A 23,124-nucleotide genomic window follows, 5' to 3' on the forward strand; every position below is an offset into this window, starting at 1 on the left:
CAGGCTCTGCGCCATCAGCACAGGGCTCAAACCCAGTGGGGCTCGCAGAGCGGCTCAAACTCACAAACCACAAGATCATGACCTGAGCAAAGTCGGATGTTTAACTGACTGGACCACCCTGGTACCCTTCGCCCCTACATTTTATTTTTTAAACATATAAGTAATGTATCAACACCACAGAAAATTTGGAAAATAGCAAAGGAGCATAAAGAAGAATATAAAAAAATCATGTCCCACCATTAGAAATAAGCTACTGTTAACATATTGAAGCATTTTCTTCTCTATATATCAACATAGCATTGCACATATAGCTTTACTTCCTGCTTTAAAAAAAAAAACTTGGTATGTTAGTATACTTAAGATTTTAATGTATTATTATAATTCATAATATCCTTTTAAAATGTGACTTTAATAGCTGTATGTTTTGATACTATAAAATGAATCTAGCCTAATTTATTTAATTTGCCCCCCCCCCCAATTAGTAGAAATTTGGTACTGATTTTTCAGTACTAAAAGTAAAACTTCAATGAATAAATAAAATTTACATGAAGTTTGGCTCTGTTTCCAAGTTTGCTACATGATTGATTCCCAGAGTAAAAGTTTGAACATTTTAAAGTCTGTGGATACAACCCATTCTGTCATTTCCCTTAAAATGGATTTTTAAGCATGAAATTACTGGATCAAAAAATAGGAAAAGTTTAACAGATTTGATATGTGCCATCAAATTGCTTTCTAAGGAAAGTTATGCCAGTTTATGCCTCCAACAACCATCTGTGGGAGTGCTCATCCCGCTGAAAGTAGCTTTACTTACTAGGTAATAAGTGATTCTCATCCTAGTCACATTTGTACCTCTTTGATTACTAGTAAGTCTGAACATTTATTATATGTTTATTGGCCATTTTTATTTCCTCATTTGTGAGTTATTTATTCTTCTCCAGTGTCTATTTTTCTATTAGGGAGTTACCGTTTTGTTTTTGGTTTTAAAAAGTTCTTTGTGTGTTATAATACTAAGCTCTTAAAAGTCTGGTTTCTTAATGTTCATAGATATGTTTTTCTGTTGTTACCTTTTTCTTTAATTTACGTTTGATTTGTGTACAACCAAAATTTTAATTCATATGTCGCCAAATTTATTATTCCTTTATTTACGTCTTTTTCCGATTCCTGAATGCATAGAAAGAACTTCACCAAATAACAATTCAATATTTATTAATATTTATCTAGTTTCTTACTCATTATACTTAATGAGCCTATCCAACTGGAAAGAGGGTCTGTTAATTTTTTCCCCACACAGTTAAAAATTGCTCTGATATCTTAAGAAATTCTGCCTTTCCTCATAGATATGTAATTCTGGCTGTATTAAATAATAAATTATTATATATGTGTCTATTAGACCCCATTGTTTTAATTAATGTAGCCTTAGAGTATATTTAAAATTCAATAAGTAAAATGACCACTTATTACTATTCTTTTCAAAACTCTTCTTAGCTACTATCTACTGAATAATCTCTAGGATTTTAAAAATGAGGTAAAAATAGATGTATTTTAACTAGTTTCATAAAATCTATGTATTGATTTGTGTTGAATTTACATCTTCCATGAATTCAAAGTCTCTCAACTTATCTTGATATTCTTTTAAATTCCTTAGAAGGATCTCACTGTTTTATTCTAATATGACTTTCACATTTCTTAGAGTTGACCCTACTTAAAAAAAATTATTTTATTTATTTTTTAAGTTTTTATTTTAGTTACCTGGTGCTTATCACAACAAGTGTGTGCACTCATTCCTTAATCTTCATCACCTATTTCACCCATTCCCTCCACCCACCTCCTCTCTAGTAGCCATCAGTTTGTTCAGTTAATTAAGAATCTGTTTCTTGGTTTCCTTCTCTCTCTCTCTTCCCCTTTGCTCATTTGTTCTGTTTCTTAAATTCTACATATGACAGAAATCATATGGCATTTGTCTTTCTCTGACTTATTTTACTTAGCATTATACGGTCTTGATCCATTCATGATGTTGCAAATGACAAGATTTCATTCTTTTTTATGGCTGAACAATATTCCATTGTTCCAATATTCTTTATTCCTTCATCTATTGATGGACACTTAGATTGCTTCCATAATTTGTACATAATGCTGCTATAAACATAGGGGTGCATGTATCCCTTTGAATTAGTGTTTTTGTATTCTTCGAGTAAATACCCAGTGGTACTATTGCTGGATCATAGGGTAGTTCTAGTTTTGACTTTTTGAGGAACTTCCATGCTGTTTTCCAGAGCAGCTGAACCAGTTTGCGCTTCCACTAACAGTTCAAGAGGGCTCCTTTTTCTCCATATCCTCACCAACACCTGTTGTTTCTTGTGTTGTTGAGTTCAGGTATTCTGACACTGCGAGGTGATACCTCTCCCCTACTTTTATTACACTTTTAATTGCTATCTTAAGTGGAGAAGAAATTTTCCATTATATTTTTGAACTTGTTATTGTTAATCTATGGAAAGGTAATTTGAATATTCATTTTGTATCTGGTCACCTTATTGACTTCCTTTGTCAGTTTTAATTTCTATTTATTTCCTTGGGTTTTCTGAGTGGACTATGTCTCATCTGCTTAAAAGCAATTTTCTCTCTTCCCTTTGAGTAGCAGCTCCTACTGCCCCACTGTTTTTAACCTCTTCAGTTTAAGGTGTTATTGCATTGGCTCCAACTTTCTAAACAAAGTTAGAATGTGCTAATAGTGGTCATCCTTATTCCTAGGAATGTCTCTAGCATTTCCCTATTAAATATGAAAGGCTATCAGTTTTCAGTGAATGTTCTGTATCTTATTAAAGAAGTAACTTTCTGTTGTGGTCACTACCATCATTTTTTAAAATTGCTCCTAGCCCTTCAAAGCAATAAAAATATTTGGAAGATAAGAAGCAATAAGCATTATTAATACACTATAATTACATTTTTGTTAAGAGGACATGGTGATCATGTCAGCTTTGCTAATGTTATCTGTGGAAGAACATGCTGTATATGTAAATATGTCTAGAATATCTCTAGGAAGGACTAATAAGCTTACTAATAAGTTTTTCTCTTGAGGGAATATACAGCATTCAACTATGTAGAAGCTTAGAAAAGAGAAGTGTGGAAGGCAGGTGTTGGGTTTGGAATGGCATGCATTGGCTGAGACTGTAGAGGTCGGTCCAATGTATGATCACATCAGGGAAGGGCCCCTGGGTGTGGTCTGTGAGGTGCAGAGGGAATAAGCTAAAGGAATCTGGTGGACTGTGCCTGGTTCTAGGAGGCACGTAATGTCTATTTATGCCTGAGGTTATGTAACAATGAGGGAAGATACAACAGAAGTGGACCTAGCTAACAGAGTTTGAATGTAGTAAAGAAAGGCGAAATGGTGAGTAGTAATGCTCCCGTGGGAGAAATGGGAAGCCAAGATTGAGTGCTGAGCCAAGTGCAGCTCCCCTTGGAAACAGTTGCACCACGTAGGACAGTAACTGAACCCAATCCTAGTTCCCGTCCTTGAACAGCATCAGGCAAACAGAACTGGAAGCAGAAGTGGAGAGGAGTGTTGTACCAAATTTTAGTCTTTAAAAAGGAGTTGTTGTTTTTAAACTCGGGCATATGTGTGCAAGGTTATCAAACTCCTTTGAGAATCTATTGGCATCATTATTTTTCTTCTGTACTCAATATACCATATTAATTAGTTACCTAATATCACAATATTTTCAAATTTCTGGAAGATATCCTACTTGGCCTTAGTATGTTTGTTATCCCCTTAATTCTACCAGATATAATTTACTATCCATTAATTTAAAATCTTTTTAGAAAACTGTATCTACAGAATTATTTTTCATGCCATCTGTCAGGTTTTAGTGTCTAAATGATGCTACCTCTTTAAAGTAAATTGGAAGTTCCCTGCCTTTTATGTTAGTGCTAAAGCAGTTTATATTCACTGAAATTGAACTCACCCATAAAATAATGGCAGCCAAGAGTACTTTTCAAGTATTCGTTTTGCTTTCTATTGACAGTACAGAAAGTTTAATTTAAATTGGGATAAATTTTGTTTTGTTTTAATATTTGGGTTGTCATTTATGTAAGTTCCACAGTCCCTCCCAGGCCCATTTGTACTGATCAAGTCCACATAGATACCATTCTGCCCTCAAGGCACTAAAGAATCCCATTAGGCTGGCTTATGTCCCTGATTCTGATATAGGGAGATGGAGACACTGAACATGGTACCTGTGGATTTCTTATCGTTGCACACACACACACACACACACACACACACACACACACACAGAGGCAAATGATTTGTAGCTGCAGAGTAGACAATTCAACTAATTGAAGCACTTATAAAGGGAACAAAAGAAGTAGTTTTGTGGGAAGCTGAAAAAGAGGGCGCTAAGAGAATGAAAGATAAAAAATATTAAAAAACTGATATTTTTGAAGTCAATTCATGGAAAAAAATGATTGCAATTTTATAATAGTTTGGGAAGGTGGCTCAGTCAGTTGAGCATCTGATTCTTGATTTCAGCTCAGGTCACGATCTCAAGGCTTGTGAGATCGAGCTCTCTGTGCCCCCCTTGGGCTCTGCACTGACAGTGTGGAAACGACTTGGGAGTCTCTCTTTGCCTCGCTCTCTGCCCCTCCCCCATTCACACACACAAGTGCCCATGTGTGCACATGCTCTCTCTGTCTCTCAAAATAAATAAATAAGCTTAAAAATAGGTTGGGAAAAATTAAATTAAAATACACATACCTTACTGCTTGTCTTTTTCCATTGGAAAAGTAGAATTTCTGGTTATTATTGTATTCATCATATACCCCCCACCGCAGATGAGCCCATTCATGGACAAAGACCCTTCCTGTGAGAAAATAGTTTAAACACCGGATTACAATAAGAATGACAAAACTATCTTCTCACACTAGGAGAAGGTAATTTTTCTGAACATCATTATGCATTGCTATGTTAATTTTTTTCAGTTAAAGTTTTGATTTCCTCAGGGAAAAAAAAAATCTAATGACAACTGCACATTTCTTTAAAATATAACTACTTATTTTGCCTCACCAAATGTTAATCAGGCACTAGTAGGTGCCAGGCAGTTATTCATACAAAGACGAAACAACTGCCTTGTCCTTACACAGCTCACAGTCTAGCAGATGATACAAATGATCAGATAACTAAAATCCCTAGTGGTTCAAGTATAACGATGGAGCCCAGTGCAGGCTGTTGTGGGAGCCAGAGGCATTCATAGGGCAGCCAGACCAGCATCCCCAGTATGTCCTTCTCCCTCATGGTTCATATCTGGTTAACCCTCAAGGTCTGCCTACTACACCTCTGGCTTTTTGCTTTGACCTAGTCTCCTCTTTCCAATCTTACTGCTGCCTACTCCTGAATCACTGCAATGGCCACCCACTGGCCACTATATCTCTAGTCTTAGATGGCTCCCCTATGGTGCTCAGGTTAAGTCCAGCATCTCAACATGGCATACAAGATTCCTGATCCAGGCTCTGCTCCTCTCTGAAGCCATATCTCTTGCTGTTCTTCATCCACTACCAAAACTCTAAAATCACAGTGAATTTCTAAACTCCTTTTGCTGTCTAGAGTCACACCATGTTCTTGCTCATCTCTTGTTCTTTTCACATAGTTTTCCTCTGACTCAGAATACTCTTTCCCTCTTTCTCTGAATAACTCCTACTCCTCTTTCAAAATCAGGCTTATCTCCACCTAGAAGCCTTCTCTGACATCCTAAACCTGTCCATATACCCCTCCTTTGCACTTTCATTATATCCCATTATGATACCTTATCATGTTATATTTTCATTACTCTTTAATGCTAGTCTGTCACACTAGACACATCTCCATGAGAATAGACACCATGACTTCATTGCCGTGCCTTGGCAAATAGTGCCTAGAACTTAATAGGCGCTCAGTGAGTATTTGAGCTTACACTCAGCTCAGTTTTTCTGGAATGTAAATTCCTAGGTAGGCTGAATTTGGACAGTTATATGAAGGGATGTATGCTAAGGAAGACCTAGAATCTCACATTAAAGATTTAGACTATTTTGTCAGTGCTGGGGAACAACTGATGACCTCTTAAAGGGAAGGGAAGGTTGTAGGAGAGCAGGCATGGAGGCACAGTACAGAAAGAAGGGATTATAAATGTGGTGACCATGATGGCTGAGGTGGGCTCAGGAGTGGGATGGGCACTTAAGTAAATCAGTTCAACACATATTGAGCCATAGGTTGGGAATTTTCTGTTCCTGTTATGGAGTAGAGATGGAATGTTGTAAAGGAACAAGAGAGAGGTACATTTGTTTGACACCTCTTTCTGATAAGGTCCATAAGTGCATTCGTGTATTTGGGGGTGGGGTATTGAGGTGCTAGTACTCTTTTGTTTGTTTTCTCTGCCTTCCCTATTTAAATGAAGAAAATCAAATGGGTCCTAATCTTTTCAAGATAGAGAAGAAACCTAGTACTAGTTATTAGTTACCTTAATTATCTAAAACTTATTGCATTTGATTATACTTGGAAAGTATATTATAATACTATCTGATAACAATTTCTAAAAATTAAAAATTCTGTACTTACACATGTGTGCTAAACATGAAGAATTTAAATTTTAACTGGGAAATACACTATTCTGAATCTCTATTTTTTTTTCCAGTATATGAAATTTATTGTCAAATTGGTTTCCATACAACACCCAGTGCTCATCCCAAAAGGTGCCCTCCTCAATACCCATCACCCACCCTCCCCTCCCTCCCACCCCCATCAACCCTCAGTTTGTTCTCAGTTTTTAAGAGTCTCTTATGCTTTGGCTCTCTCCCACTCTAACCTCTTTTTTTTTTTTCCTTCCCCTCCCCCATGGGTTTCTGTTAAGTTTCTCAGAACCCACATAAGAGTGAAAACATATGGTATCTGTCTTTCTCTGTATGGCTTATTTCACTTAGCATCACACTCTCCAGTTCCATCCACGTTGCTACAAAGGGCCATATTTAATTCTTTCTCATTGCCACGTAGTACTCCATTGTGTATATAAACCACAATTTCTTTATCTATTCATCAGTTGATAGACATTTAGGCTCTTTCCATAATTTGGCTATTGTTGAGAGTGCTGCTATAAACATTGGGGTACAAGTGCCCCTATGCATCAGTACTCCTGTATCCCTTGGGTAAATTCCTAGCAGTGCTATTGCTGGGTCATAGGGTAGATCTATTTTTAATTTTCTGAAGAACCTCCACACTGTTTTCCAGAGTGGCTGCACCAATTTGCACTGAATCTCTATTTTAAGTGAAAAAAGTTATAATAATTTATTTTGCTTGTATATGCTTACTCAGATAATGCTATTATTGATCTACTTTGAGAATAAAATCATTAAATTGTGAGAAATATACCAGATTATTTTATCTCTAGCCCTACCTTGTGGTCCATATTGAGCAAGCTTTTTTCCCGCTAGGAAGTCAGGAGTGAAATGAATCCTTTCCCCTTTTTCTCCACAGTTGCCCATCTGCTCCGTGTAGGGTTCATCATTACCTGGAGCAGTTGGTTCAGCAACTAGAACATCAGCCTGAAATTTAACAAATAGTCATTATTACAAAATTCCGCAAATGAATTGACCTTTTTCATGCAAGAGTATTTTGAAACAATTTCATTTGATTCTAGAATATTTTGATGAAAAAAAATCTGAATTAGAGAAGGAAATTGAATGTGAAAAAAAACTTGATATTCTCACATTTTTGTAGGTCTCGAGTTTTGGTCTCACATACTCAGGTTTTGTCTTCCATTTTTCAGGAATCAAAATGGCAACCTTTTTGAAATAGAATCTTCTTTCTGTAGCTTCAAACAGATATGGAGATGCCTGGGTCACCATGTCCTGGGAAAAAAGAAAACACATATAACCAGCACATTTATGACAGAAAATAGGCAAAACTGTCAATCATTCAAATTTATATCCATATTTCACATTTCCAAAGACTAGCTATTTATCAAGATGGGAAGGGGAAATGTGGAAATAGCTTTTATTAATAATAATAGCTGATCTTTTCTGAGTACTTACCACATGCTGTGTATTTCAGTATAATGGTTGACAATGCAGACTCCAGAGGCAGACACTAATTGTGGTTCCACCACTTATGGCAGGACATCAGGCAATTTCCTCAAGCTCCCCTGAACCTCAGTTTCTCCACGTGTAGAGTAGAAAATATTCTAACGACTAACTCATAAATTTGTTGTGAGGAGCAAATGAAGTCAAGGAAGCACTTAGAACCATGTTTACTTAGCAACATGAAATGTTAACATTTCAACATTGTGTTACCATTATGAAATGTTAGTTATTGGTTTCATTTCATTTGATCTTTTGAGGATCAATAAACTTTTAAGGGAGAAACTGACAGTTCGAGAGTATAGGTCTCAAAGTCCCACACCAAGTAGTACTGGGAGAGAAACTCAAATTAAAATGAATGCAACTGTAGCACTGCTGGCTCCTGTAATAATTTTGGGGTTAACTAAATGATATGAGAGTATTTATTTTTAGTATAGTACTAAGTGTTCAATATAAGGAAGTGGCGTAATTAATTTCTCTTCAAGTTATGCCTGACTTTATTTCTCTAAAATGAAAAGAGCTGTAGTGTTAAATTATAAATGCCTCTGCACATTCCCTGAGCTGCTTCATGACAAGGCGGTAGAGAGGGTATTATAAGAAATTTATTATAGAAAGGAGTATTGGGTCTACTAGGACTGAAAAACACTGAAAGGTACAAAAGCAAGTATAGACAGAGGAGAGAAGAGGGCTGAAGACTGAGCCCTCAGGCCCCCAGCATTTAGGGGTGAGGTGAGGAGAAGCCAGCAAAGGAGATCCGGAGGGAGCAGCAGGTGCATGGGGAGGAAATCAGAAGGCACTGTTTTTAAGTGGCGAGAGTGTTTAAGGAAGGAGAGATTCCTCATCGGTGTCTAATGCTGTTGAGCAATCAAGTATGATGAGGACTAAGAACTGAGCAATGAATTTGGCTACCTGAGTGATCCATTTTAGTGGAACAGAGATGATAGCTCCATATGAATGAGTTAAACACACTAGGGGATGAGGAAGCAGAGACGGTGAATACAGACAACAGGTCAAGTTTTTCTGTAGATTAAAGTGGAATGGAGAAATGAAACATTAGCTGAAAGAGGACTTCAGGACAAGAGAGTTTTGTTTGGTTTAGTTGTTTTTTTTAAAAAATGGAAACTATTATAACATAGGTATATGCTAATGGAAAAGAACTGATAATTTAAGAGAAAAATGGGTCATTGCAGGAGGAATGTCCTTGCTGGAGCAGACCAGAATGACTAGAGTCCAGTGCCTGGCAGGGTTGGCCTTAGGGGCAGAAACAGGTCATCATTACATGGGGAAGTACTTGCCCGTTGATGCAGAAGTGACTCCTACTCTGCCACTTCCTAACAGGATAAACTTGGGAATTTATTTTATGTCTATGAGCCTTAGGTTCCCTCCCTTCAGATAGTGACAGTAATGGCTGCCTGGACAGTTTTATTAAAGTTCTTGTAATTTGCATTTCCTTCTTCCCCCAAAGCCAGATTTTTAACAATTACTAGGATAATATAATATTGTCTCATTTAAAAAAATAAAAACACTGGGGGCACCTGGGTGGCTCAGTCGGTTGAGCATTGACTTTGGCTCAGGTCATGATCTCCTGGTGCACAAGTTTGAGCCCTGCATCAGGCTCTGTGCTGACAGCTCAGAGCCTGGAGCCTGCTTCAGATTCTGTGTCTCTTCTTTCTCTATGCTCCCTCCCCCACTCATACTCTGTCTCTCTCAAAAATAAATAAGCATTAAAAAATTTTTTAAAATAAAATGAAAAATAAAAACACTGAGTCAAGATCACCAAAAAGTTGAAAAGTAGATATAAAACTTCCTACATTAGAGTATTATATTACAATTTGACTTGTGAAATGTGAATTTTCATTATCTCCAGGAAGAATAAGCAGCATGAAATTTTCTTGTGTTCCATGTTTTAATAGAAACATTAATAAGGAACCTTTGCTTCATCATCTGTTCCAGATTTTGAGAAGGCGACTTCATATCCAAATAGACATTTAAACTTAAGAGGTTTGGAGAAGGTTGAGGATAACAGTTTATAGGATGGGCTGGTAATGCCTTAAGGGCAGGGATAGTATACTATTCACCAGTGGATTCCTGGTACTGACATTTTGTAAATGCTCTATGAATATTTGTTGGATGGATGAACAAAGAATGAATGAACGAAGCGGTCCAGGAGTGCCAAGTCAGGGCGTGCCTGGGCTCCCACGCATTGAGAACACCCCAAACTGCTCCCATTCAATATCTTTAATGTGTGTGTGTGTGTGTGTGTGTGTGTGACAGAGAGAGAGACAGAGAGAGACAGCGCTCACACAAGCAGAGAGCGAGTTTCTCCCTTAGTCTCTCTCACTCTGTCATGTGTGTTCTGTTGTTGCTACAACTAAAACGGACTAGAATGTAGGTGCGGTGGATAGAACTGCTGCAGCGCCATCTGCCGGTCCTATATATGGAAAAAATGTTAGGGACTGTCCTGCTAAAGCCAGTATTTAAGAGCTGACTTAGAAGCTTCTGCCCCACAAGGGCTTGAGGAAGAGAATCCCCTTAGAAAGCAGAGTGAGGGATGGCCAGGAAAGGCAGCAAAGCCAACAGTGAGGTCCCTCAACTCTGCAGATCTGGAACATCAAATAGTGAGGAACCCACTTTTATTAACTACTCAGGGACACAGAGTACACTATTGTCCTTAAAAGTGTTCCTGTTACAGAGAAGATGTAGAAACCAACTTATACCCAACTCATTTAGGACTCCTACCAGGAAGCAGATTTAATCATTGTAGTGAGAAGTACATTTCTCAGGAAGAAAATCCCCCTAAGATAGTGAGATGAAAGAGCTTTGAAAGCTTTAAAGCACAATATAAATACAAATGACCATTGTCATTCAAGATAAGGCATCTGTGTCCTCCTCCTGGTATTTCCTGAGCCCTACTGACTATCCAGCAAGAGACAGAAACATTGCCAGCCACATTTTTTCTTCCATACTTTGTCTGTTACTTTAAGTGGCTACTTCATTTTTGCTCATGCCTAAATTTAGAGGTAATCAAAACCTACCCAAGGTATCTGATTTGAGGGATTTCAAAAGATGTAAATTTCTCTTTCACCAATGGTGGTAGACCTCATAGTCTTCCACTTAAACAGGTAAGCTTCTCCTCCCCCATCAACTGCTACACTTCTCCAACCCCAACCTTCTCTTGGTGGTAGAGATGGCCCTTTTTCCAAACTCCATATTTCTGGCCTTGCTTTTGCTCAGAGCAAAGAAACTTTGGGGACGACCTTTGGGGCCCTTACACTATTAACTTCTGAACTCACACTTAGGAACTTTGCCTAGAAACAAGCTTCAGTCCCTTTGGCTTGGTTAAGAGGGAGGAACTCTTTTGATCTAGAAGGATTAAAAGTGGGATTGATGATTGATGGCTATACCTAACATTTACTGAGCTCTTATTATGTATCAGGCATTATGCATACATTTTTGAAGTTTTTAAAAAAATTTTTGAGATAATTTTAGACTTACAGAAGACATGCACAAAATTGTACAGAGTTCCCATATACCCTTAACTCAGCTTCCCTTATATGCATGCATTGTTAAACTTAATCATGACAAAGTCCTATGAGGAAGGTGCTTACTATTATTCCCATTTTACAGACCTACACGTTTGCCTTTTATAATGCATTTCCTTCTTAAAGTTTGCTGTTGTATGCAACCTCTCTAATCCCTCCACCTTATAGCAGTTAGATGCTTCCCTAGTTTTTCCTTCCCCCATGGGAGAAGTAACAAGTGAGGTGAGCCTGCCCAGCAGCCCTGAGAGGGTCCCTTGCATTGGAGCTGGTAAAATGCATAGTTTCCTCTCATTGGAAGGGTCAGGATTGTTCTTAAGTCAGAGATTTGCATCCTGGGCTCCTGTATTAAATAGGATCACAGAGAAGGGGATTACAATTAGGAGAATAAAAGGAGAATCTGATATAAACCAATGGTAAAATCCAGTCAGTGTAGACATCATTTATTAAGCACCAATGATGTATCAAACTCTGAGTTATGTGCACTGCATTTATGGTCTCATCTGTCACAAGAATCCTAATAGTTTAGTGTTATTATTTACATTTTACAGCTGAAGAAACATACTCAGACCTGAAAATAATGTGGCAATGTCACACAGCTGGAGTTAGAGAATTCATGTTTGCTCTACAACAATATTACACTTATTTTTTTTTAAAGCATAGAGGCGCCTGGGTGGCTCAGTCAGCTAAGCATCCAATTTCGGCTGTGGTCGCGATCTCATGGCTCGTGGGTTTCAGGCCCTGTGTTGGGCTCTGTGCTGACAACTCAGAGCCTGGAGGCTGCTTTGGGTCCTGTGTCTCCCTCTCTGTCTGCGCCTCCTTCACTCGTGCTCTGTCTCCCTCTCTCTCAAAAATAACATCAAAAAATAAAAATAAAAATAATTGGATAAAAAATGTTTTCAAAGCATGGATAATTATCATTTTGAACCTACCTTTATTTGTTGAATGAGTGTTTCATCTTCTGGCACATTAGGGTCGATTGCAATGACAATGCCTTCATAACCATTATTATTCAGCTGAATGAGTGACTTGCTCACAGCGCCTTCCAGGAGATGAAGGACCAAGATGAAAACAGAACACTTAAATGACCCCATTGCTGCACATTGCACTTTGATTTCTCTCTTTGGAGAATGCTGCATTTAGAGGTATCTTTCTTTACCTCTCTCTCTCTATATATATATGAATATATAGACACACATTTTTCCAAGTTATCAGAGGTGGTTTATCACAGTGTTTAACCCTTTGACCCAAAATTCTTTCACCATTGCATTTGTCTCCAATATAAGGAACCATACATATAGCTTAGTCTCAAATTCTGTGTACTTTCAAATGTTTCATTTTGAAAGGATTATTAGCCTTGTCTACACCTGTGCCAGATGCTGGGAATGAGGGTGGGGAGCCCACATCCTGTTCCTTGGAGGAATTCACAGGTGACAAGCAGCTCTGCCATTAAAAGATGTTTACTTATTACAAATGTTTGCTGATCCAGGGACACTGACCCACCCAACACCACCCTCCAACCCTCACCTCCCAATGGAGGCCTGACTATTCTGCATATTCAGTGAGCACTATTAAGTGTAAGTCATATACCCAGTTATCTATGATGGTGGTCTTTTTTTTTTTTAAATCCTCATTGATCTTGACATAACCTCATCACCTCTTGATGCTCTCTTATACAATCCACTTGCAACAACAACAACAAAATTAGAAAGCAACATAGATATTATTGAATATTTTATAATGGAGAGAAAAGATAAAATTTATATATCACTGTGCAAAGCAAATTCCCTCCAGTTCCCTCATCAGACCTCTATTTTTCTATTCCACAGCTCATGGGTCAATATAGTTCAAATTAACAACATTAAATTATTTTTTGAAACTAAATTTCTCTCAATATGAATTATGGAGTGCCATCTACTTCATAAACTCTTTTAAATTTGTCAAACCTCAGATGGAAACTCAAGTTGGTCTACCAATTTACTGTATTCAAATTACTTGAAATATCCCTTCATCCCAAGACTTCATTTGTGATAAGCATCAATTTCACCTTGTTTATCCCCTTTCTTTGACTTTGGCTCATAAAAGTTAGGTTAGTACTTACCGCTAATAAATAGAATTTATTGCTCAAGTACATGTCTTTAAGCAATTGAAAGTAAAGCATTGAAGTAGTGGGAATATCTAATTATAAAGTGGTTGTCCAGATGATCTAAATATGCTTTGGTGCAAAAGTAATTTATTTCATGTGTACTGAAAAAATGTATGCGTTCATCATACATCAAAATTTTTGATTCTAAAACATCTCACACCCCCAACTACATATGTTTTTCCTGGGTTCCCTAAAAAATAAAGTCTAGGGCAAGCTTATGTGTTAATAATTGGAGAGTTTAATCCCAGAGCAGAGCAGTGAGAGTGAGGGAAAGGGGGAAATAGTCAGGGATGGCTGGGAAGCAATAAAATGTGAAATGTTACTAAACTGGCCACTGTGGTACAATGAACAGACCCAGCGGGCCACCCTGCAGTTGTACTTGCCCTGACATTTGGGATGTCTACTAATGGGCTCTAGAATGAAACCATGCCTTGGAACAGTCCATGGGAAGGAGGAAGAGGAAGTATTTGGCTTCTCATCTCCTATAGGTGATCAGCTCCCCTGAACTTACTGGCTTTGTTGTCCAGCCCATTCAGCAGTAGCTTGGAAAGAGCGATTCCATGCCTTGTGGTGTATAAGGAGCTATATTCCCAGTGGTGCCTGGTTGACCTCCGGCAGTGGAACCACTTGGGCCCTCAAGGAGCAAGTAGGTACTGAGAAGGAGTGAGTAACTGAGGGCCCAGTGCATAGATGGGGCCAAGAAAATCTTAAGGGGGTTCTGTAAGATTAATCCAACACAATTTACCCCTTGAACTGCTCATATCCACCCTTCTCCTTCCATAATATTTAGCTCTAATATTGTAATGTAGAGGTGGCATTTTTTTGTGTGTGCGAGCCTATGCTATTTTGCTTTTTCTTTAAGAGAATGTACAAGTCCAATCATTCATAGAATCTCCTACAAAGTGGTGGCCAATTGCAATCTCCTAAAAGACCTAAAGCAAGAGAGTTACTGAATAAATCAGTGTCTGCTGCTAGGACTTGTCTCAAGACCATGTTAATCTTAAAATAAAAGTCAGTCATTTTGCTAGCAAAAATGGGTTTATTCAGGAGTAACTGAGAATTTTATTTTACTTTATTTATTTATTTTTTAACATTTATTTATTTTTGAGAGACAGAGAGACAGAGCATGAGCAGGGGAGGGGCAGAGAGTGAGAAGGAGACACAGAATCTGAAGCAGGCTTCAGGCTCTGAGCAAGCTGTCAACACAGAGCCTGATGTGGGGCTCGAACCCACGAACTATGAGATGATCATGACCTGAGCCAAAGTCAGATGCTTAACCGACTGAGCCACCTAGGTGCTCCATAACCGAGAATTTTAATTTGGGGCATGCAAGCTATAGCAAAACCATAGGCAAGTCAAAGAAAAAAAAAAAGGAAGGGAACAGTATTTTATGAAGATTGAGAGGGTTTGTTTCAAAGGAAAGTCCATTGGAGAAATTGGCTGAGTTGCAGGTACGGTTGATTTCTTATAGGAGATGCCATGTAAATCTTTCCCTGTTGAGGCCTGTAATGGATGATTCTTTCCTGTTGATGATTCTCTACTGGGGAGTGTAATTAACAATTCTTCCTGTAATTGACATTGAGTGGTATGGTTCCCCCTTTCAGCCTCTGCTTCTACCCTCCTGATTCCATTTTTAGTGAGGCTTCCCTATATTAATTTTCACAGCCAGTATGCATATTTATCTCCTTTCTTTATCACCAATTTCCCTCACTTTTAGCCAGCATTTTGGCTGATCTGTATTGTTTGTTCACCTGTTGGTGTAACCAGAGCCTTCATTCCTGAGGGGTGTGAGCCTTTAGTTGCCCTGCCCTTATTGAATTGTGGCTTTTGCAGTTATCTATGACAAAGTTGTGAGAAACTCAGTTTAGGTGCTTCCCCAGATTTGCTTGGCCTTTCCTGCTCACTGGGCCTTGGCTGCTTGCTCAATTGAGAGTCTATGCTGCTGCCATGACCACCTCACCTCCTCATGTCCTCCTCGTCTTGTCTACTTCTCCAGGGAGAGGGCCTAGTTTAGCATGGCCTCTATTGGGCTGGAGTGGCAGCTCCACTCTCTCTGGTGCCCAAGTCTGGTCTAAACTGATTCACAGAGGCTTTGGCTCAGATAAAGCATTGCACCATGGCAAGTGGGATCTGGCTTTGTCAGAGGCAGGGCAGGTGGGCCAGAGGTGCACAAACCAGAGGTACAGGGAGTTAACACCCTGAGAGACAAACTTTTGCCAAAGGTGTAGAGTATTTCCAGCACCCAGAAATCTCTTTTGTGTTCCTTTTCAGTCAGAAACCCCCAAATGGTCATCACTATTCTGACCTCCATTGCCACATAGATTAATTATTCTTACTTTTGAACTTCAAATAATAGAAATATACAGTACATCCTCTTGTATCTGGCTACTGTCACATAACATTCACTGCATGAAATTCAGCCAGGTTGCATGCAATAGTAATATGTTCTTTATCCATTGTATTGCATTTTAAGAATATAACACTATTTACTTACCAACTGCTGTTGATGAACACTTGGATTATTTCCTGTTTGGGACCATTGTAAGTAAAACTTCCGTAAGCATTGATTTCATGGGTATATTCCAAGAGTGGAATTGTTAGGTCACAGGGTATACTTATGTCTAGCTTTAGTTGACCTGCCAAACACTTTTCAAAGTAGTTATACTGATTGCTCTGCTTTTCTACCAGTATGTAGTACTGTCAGTCCTTGTAATTTTAGCTACTCTAAGAGGAATGTAATCATATTGTACTGTGGTTTTAATTTGCATTTTTCCCTGATGACTAATGTTTTTAAGTACCTTTTCCTATGTTTTTGGTCATTTGGATGTCATCTGTTGTAAAGTGCCTGTTCAAATTTTTTTGCCCAATTTTTAATTAGGTTGTCTTATTGATTTATAGTAGTTCTTTACATGTTCTAGGTCCTGAGTCCTTTGTTGGATATATGTATTGTAAATTGCTTTTTCCAGTTTGTTGCTTGCCTTAATGGTGCCCTTGGATGAACAGAGGGTCTTAATTTTAATGGACTCTAATTTAATCTTTTGTTTTATGGGTAGTGTTTTTTGCATCATATTTAAGACAGCTTTTTCAAGTTCATGAAAATATTATACAGTATTCTGTTATGTTTTATTGTTCTACCTTTCATGTTTAGGTGTGTGATCTATCTCAAGGTGTTTTTTGTATATAGTGTAAGGTAAGATTCATAAGTTTTGTCTTGTTTTGTTTTGTTTTCCTTTATGGATAGCCAAGAGGCCCAGATCATTTATGGAAAAGACCATACTTTCCCCCATTGAATTGTAGTTGTGCTTTTATTCTGAATGAGGTGCTTGCAAATGTGCAGGTCTGTTTCTGGACTCGCTTTTCCGTTTCATGGGTCTATGTAGTTATCTTTACCTCAGTAGCATATAGTCTTAATTACTGCTGCTTTGTATGTCTTGATACCTGGTCGTCTAAACACTCCAGATTTGTTTTTCTTTAAGATTATTTTGGCTACTTTAAGTCCTTTACATTTCTTTCTTTATTTTTTTTTCTTTTCCTTTTTTACATTTAAATTTTAGTTAGTTAACATACAGTGTAATATTGGTTTCAGGAGTAGAATTCAGTGGTTCATCACTTATGTACAACATCCAGTACTTATTACAAGTGTCTTCCTTAGTACCTATCACTGATCTAGCCCATCTCCCACCCACCTCCCCCCATCAACACATAGTTTGCTCTCTGTCATTAAGAATCTCTTGTAGTTTATTTCCCTCTCTTCCCTTCCCTACCCCCTTTCCATATGTTCATCTGGCTGTTTCTTAAATTCCACATATCAGTGAGATCATATGGTATTTGTCTTTCTCTGGTTGACTTATTTCACTCAGCATAATACATTCTAGCTCCATCCACATCATTGCAAATGGCAAAATTTCATTATTTTGATGTCTGAGTAATACTCCATTACATATAAATACACACACACACACACACACACACACACACACACTATAGAGAGCCCAAACGTATATATATGTATATGTATACACACACACACACACACACACACACACACCACATCTTCTTTGTCCACTCAACAGTCAATGTCCATTGACTCTCTATAGAGAGAGTTACTGCTCTCTATAGTTTGGTTACTCTCTATAGAGAGTTATTGCTCTCTACAGTTTGGTTACTGTTGATAATGCTGCTATAAACATTGGGTGCATGTACCTCTTCAAATCTGTATTTTTGTATCCTTTGGGTAAATACCTAATAGTGCAATTGCTGGATTGTAAGGTAATTCTATTTTTAGTTTCTTGAGGAACCTCTATACTGTTCTCCAAAGTGGCTGCACCAGTTTGTATTCCCACCCACAGTGCAAGAGGGTTCCTCTTTCTCTGCATCGTCAGCAACACCTGTTGTCTCTTGTGTTGTTAATTTTAGCTATTCTGACAAGTGTGAGGTGGTATCTCACTGTGGTTTTGATTTGTATTTCCCTGATGATGAGTGACGTTAAGAATCTTTTCATGTGACTGTTAGCCATCTGGATGTCTTCTTTGGAAAAGTATTCCTGTCTTCTGCCCATTTCTTAACTGGGTTATTTGTTTTTTGGGTGTTGAGTTTGATAAGTTCTTTATAGATTTTGGACACTAATCCTTATGTCTTTTGCAAATATCTCCTCCCATTCTGAAATCTGCCTTTTAGCTTTGTTGATTGTTACCTTCACTGTGAACAAGCTTTTAATCTTGATGAAGTCCCAATAGTTCATTTTGCTTTTGTTTCCCTTGACTTCAGTGATGTGTCTAGTAAGAAGTTGCTCCAGCCAAAGTCAAAGAGATTTATGAGTGTGATTCCCTGTAGTGTTTTGATGGTTTCCCGCCTCACATTTAGGTCTTTGATCCATTTTGAATTTATTTTTGTGTACGGCGTAAGAAAGTGGTCCAATTCTTCTGCATGTCACCATTCAGTTTTCTCAGTACCATTAGTTGAAGTTACTGTCTTTTGCATTGGATATTCTTTCCTACTTTGTCAAAGGTTGGTTGAACATGTAGTTGTGGGTCCGTTTCTGGGTTTTCTGTCCTGTTCCATTGATCTATGTGTCTGTTTTTGTTCCAGTACCATACTGTCTGGATGACTACAGCTTTGTAATATAGTTTGAAATCCAGAATCATGTTGCCTCCTGTTTTGTTTTTCTTTTTCAGGATTGCTTTGGTTATGAGGTGTCTTTTGTGTTTCCATACAAGTATTAGAATTGTCTGTTGTAGCTCTGCAAAAAATGCTGGTGGTATTTTGGGAGGGATTACATTAAATGTGTAGATTGCTTTGAGTAGCATAGTCATTTTAATAATGTTTGTTCTTCCAATCTATGAGCATGGAACGCTTTTCCATTTCTTTGTGTCATCTTTGATTTCTTTCATAAGTGTTCTATAGTTTTCAGAGTATAGATCTTTTACCTCTTTAGTTAGGTTTATTCCTAGGTATATTTTGTTTGTGGTGCAATTGCAGGTGGGATCGATTCCTTGATTTCTTTTTCTGCTGCTTTGTTCTTGGTGTATAGAAATGCAACAGATTTTGGGGTGCCTGTGTGGCTCAGTTGGTTGAGCATGTGACTTTGGCTCAGGTTATGATCTCACCATTCATGGGTTCAAGCCCTGCGTCGGGCTCTGTGCTGACAGCTCAAAGTCTGGAGCTTTCTTCGGATTCGGATTTGGTGTCTCCTTTTCTTTCTACCCCTCCCCCGCTCACACTTTGTCTCTCTTTGTCTCTCAAAAATAAATAAACGTTAAACAAATTTTTAAACAGATTTCTTCAAGTTGATTTCACATCCTGTGACTTTGCTGTATTCATGTATTTGTGGAATCTTTTGGGTTTTCTATTTGGGTCATCTGCAACTAGTGTTTGACTTCTTCCTTGCCAGTTTGTATACATTTTATTTCTTTTTGTTGTCTGATTGCTGAGGTTAAGCCTTCTAGTACCATGTTAAATAGTAAAGGTGAGAGCGAGCATTCTTGTCTTTTCCCTGACTGTAGAGCAAAGGCTCTCCTTTCTTCCCCATTGAGGATGATGTTAGCTGTGTCTTTTTGATATATGGCCTTTATGATGTTGAGGTATGTTCCATCTGTTCCTACTTTGTTGAGGGTTTTTTATCAAGAATGGATGCTGTATTTTGTCAAATACTTTTTCTGCATCTGTTGATAAGATCACATATGGTTATTATCCTTTCTTTTATATGTGGTATATATCATGTTGATTGATGTGCGAATATTGAACCAGCCTTGCAGCCCAGGAATAAATCCCGCTTGATCATGGTGAATAAGTTTTTTAATGTGCTGTTGAATTCAATTTGCTAATATCTTCTTGGGAGTTTTCACATCTATGTAACCAGGGATATTGGCTCGAATTCTCCTTTTTAGTGGAGTCTTTGTCTGGTTTTGGAATCAAGGTAATGCTGGCTTTGTAGAATGAGTTTGGAAGTTTTTATTCTGTTTCTATTTTTGAAATAATTTGAGAATAATAAGTATTAACTATTCTTTAAATGTCTGGTGGGATTCCCCTGGGAAGCCATCTTACCCAGGAATCTTGTTTGTTGGGAGATTTTTGATTATTGATTCAATTTCTTTGCTGATTATGGGTCTGTTCAAATTTTCTATTTCTTCCTGTTTCAGTTTTGGTAGTTTGTGAGTTTCTAGGAAATTGTCCATTTCTTCCAGATTGCCTAGATTGTTCCTGTATAATTTTTCATAGTGTTCTCTTATAACTGTTTGTATTTCCATGATGCTGGTTGTGATCTCTCCTCTTTCATTCATGATTTTATCTACTTACGTCCTTTCTTTTTTCTTTTTGTAAAGTTTGACTTGGGGCTTATCAATTTTGTTAATTCTTTCAAAGAACCAGCTTTTAGTTTCATTGATCTGTTTTTGTTGTTCTTTCTATATCCGTTATTTCTGCTCTAATCTTTATTATTTCCCTTCTTCTGCTGGCTTTAGGCTTTATTTGCTTTTCCTTTTTTAGCTCCTTTAGGTGTAAGGTTAGGTTGTATATTTGGGACTTTTATTGTTTCTTGAGATAAGTTTGAATTGCAATATACTTCCCTCTTAGGACTGCTACATCACAAATGTTTTGGACTATTGTGTTTTCATTTTCATTTGCTTCCATGTATGTAAAATTTTTTTCTCTCTAAGTTCTTGGTTAACCATTCATTCTTCAGTAGGATATTCTTTAACCTCCATGTATTTGAGGGCTTTCCAAATTTTTTCCTATTGTTGACTTCAAGTTTCATAGTGTTGTAATCTGAAAATATGCATGGTATGATCTTGATCTTTTTGTACTTGTGGAGGGTTGATTTGTGACCTGTGATGTGTTCTGGAGAATGTTCCATGAACATGCGAGAAGAATGTGTATTCTGCAGCTTAAGGATGAAATGTTCTGAATATATCAGTTGAGTCCATCTCGTTCAGTCTGTCATTCAAAGCCATTGTTTCCTTGTTGATTTTCTGCTTAGGGTATCTGTCCATTGATGTAAGGGGGAAGAGGGGTTAAAGTCCCCTATTACTATTGTATTATTATCAATGAGTTTCTGTATGTTTGTTATTAATTGGTTTATATATTTAGGTGTTTCCAAGTTGGGGGCACACATAATTACAATTGTTAAATTTTCTTGATAGACAGACTCCCTTAATTATGATATAATGCCCTTCTTCATCTCTTGTGACTGTCTTTGTTTTAAAATCTAGTTTGTCTGATATAAGTATGGCTACTCCGGTTTTCTTTTGACATACATTAGCATGATAAATGGTTCTTCATCCCCTCACTTTCAATCTGTAGGTGACTTTAGGTCTAAAGTGAGTCTCTTATATGTAGCATTTAGATGGATCTTCTTGTTGTTGTTTTTATCCCTTTGGTACCCTGTGTCTTTTGATTGGAGCATTTAGTCCCTTTACATTCAGAGTGATTACTGAAAGATAAATTTAGTGCCATTGAGTTACCTGTAGAGTTGGTGTTTCTGGTGATGCTGTCTGGTCCTTATTAGTCTCTGTTGCCTTGGTCTTTTTTTTTTTTTTTTTTATCTACACTCAAAGAGTCCCCCTTAAAATTTCTTTTAGGGGTAGTTTAATGGCCACAAACTCCTTTGGTTTCTTTTTCTGGGAACTTCTTTGTCTCTCCCATTTTGAATGGCAGCTTTGTCAGATAGAGTATTCTTGACTGCATTTTTTTTTCCATTCAGCATGTTGAATATATCTTGCCACTCCTTTCTGGCCCAAGTTTCTGTGGACACAGCTGCTATGAACCTTTCTTCCCTTGTAGGTTAAGGACTTTTTTCCCTTGCTGCTTTTAGGATTCTTTCTTTTTCTGTGTATTTTGTGAAATTTGACTATAATATGTCTTGGCGATGGCTGGCTTTTGTTAAATTTAATGGAAGGTCTCTGTGCTTCTTGGATTTTGATGTCTGTGTTCTTCCCCAGATTAGGGAAATTTTAAGCTCTAATATGCTCACATAAACCTTTGGCCCCTTTTTCTCTCTCTTTATCTTCTGGGACTCCTATGATATGAACGTTAGTCCATTTTAATAAGTCCTTGAGTTCTCTAAGTCTACCTTCGTGGTCCCTGATCTTTGTTTCTGTCTTCTTTCCAGCTTCATTATTTTTCATAATTTTATCTTCTGTATCACTAATTTGCTCTTCTGCTTTGTCCATCTTCTTTTTTATGACTTCCATTTGGGTTTTCATCTTTGTTATAGCATTTTTAGTTTTGTCCTGACTAGATTTTAGTTCTTTAATCTCTGCAAAAAGGGATTCTCTAGTGTCTTCTATGCCTTTTTTTCAAACCCAGCTAGTATGCTTGTTTTAAATTTTAGTTCATATGTCTTACTTATATCTGCCTTGACTAAATCCCTAGCCATCATTTCTTCATGTTCTTTCTTTTGAGGTGAATTCCTATGTCTTGTCATTTTGGAGGAGGAAACAACAACAACAATAATAATAGAATAAAATAAAAAATTTTAAATTAAAAAAATCACATAAAGGAAGCTAGATCTTAGGTGCGTTTTGGTGTGCTTGTTAAAAGAAGCTTGATAGAAAAAGGAGAAAAGAGAAAAGAAGAAAAACAAATTAAAAATTAAAGAAATAAAAAATTTTGCCATTTCTGTATCTGAGAAACAAAAGAAAAGAAAACAACAACAAAAACAGAAGCAACAACAACAACAAAAAAAATTTGAACAATCAAATGAACAAACAAAAAAACCCAAAGGAAGCTACATCCAGTTTCCCCTAGAGCTGCAACTTTGTAGTACTCTATGATCAGTAGACTTAATGCCTTCAAGGGGTTTGTGTTGGATTTCTGGGGGAGGAGCCTGCTGCTCTAATTCTCAGG

At 37.5% G+C, this 23,124-nt stretch overlaps 1 protein-coding gene across 1 annotated transcript in view; it reads right to left on the bottom strand.

The window, feature by feature from the left end:
• CLCA1 (chloride channel accessory 1) overlaps window positions 1-12,857 on the bottom strand; it is a 30,841-nt gene extending 17,984 nt beyond the window's left edge. The window contains exons 1-4 of the mRNA XM_060623204.3: window positions 12,569-12,857; window positions 7,729-7,869; window positions 7,416-7,563; window positions 4,751-4,856 (exon numbers count right to left, since the gene is read on the bottom strand). Coding sequence (XP_060479187.2) covers window positions 4,751-4,856; window positions 7,416-7,563; window positions 7,729-7,869; window positions 12,569-12,775 — 602 coding nt within the window. The 5' untranslated portion in view covers window positions 12,776-12,857. The remainder of the gene's footprint in view (window positions 1-4,750; window positions 4,857-7,415; window positions 7,564-7,728; window positions 7,870-12,568) is intronic.
• Window positions 12,858-23,124: the final 10,267 nt, after the last annotated feature.

The sequence above is a fragment of the Panthera onca genome, chromosome C1 (genome assembly GCF_046562875.1).
Source record: "Panthera onca isolate mPanOnc1 chromosome C1, mPanOnc1 haplotype 2, whole genome shotgun sequence".
NCBI classification, from domain to species: domain Eukaryota; kingdom Metazoa; phylum Chordata; class Mammalia; order Carnivora; family Felidae; genus Panthera; species Panthera onca.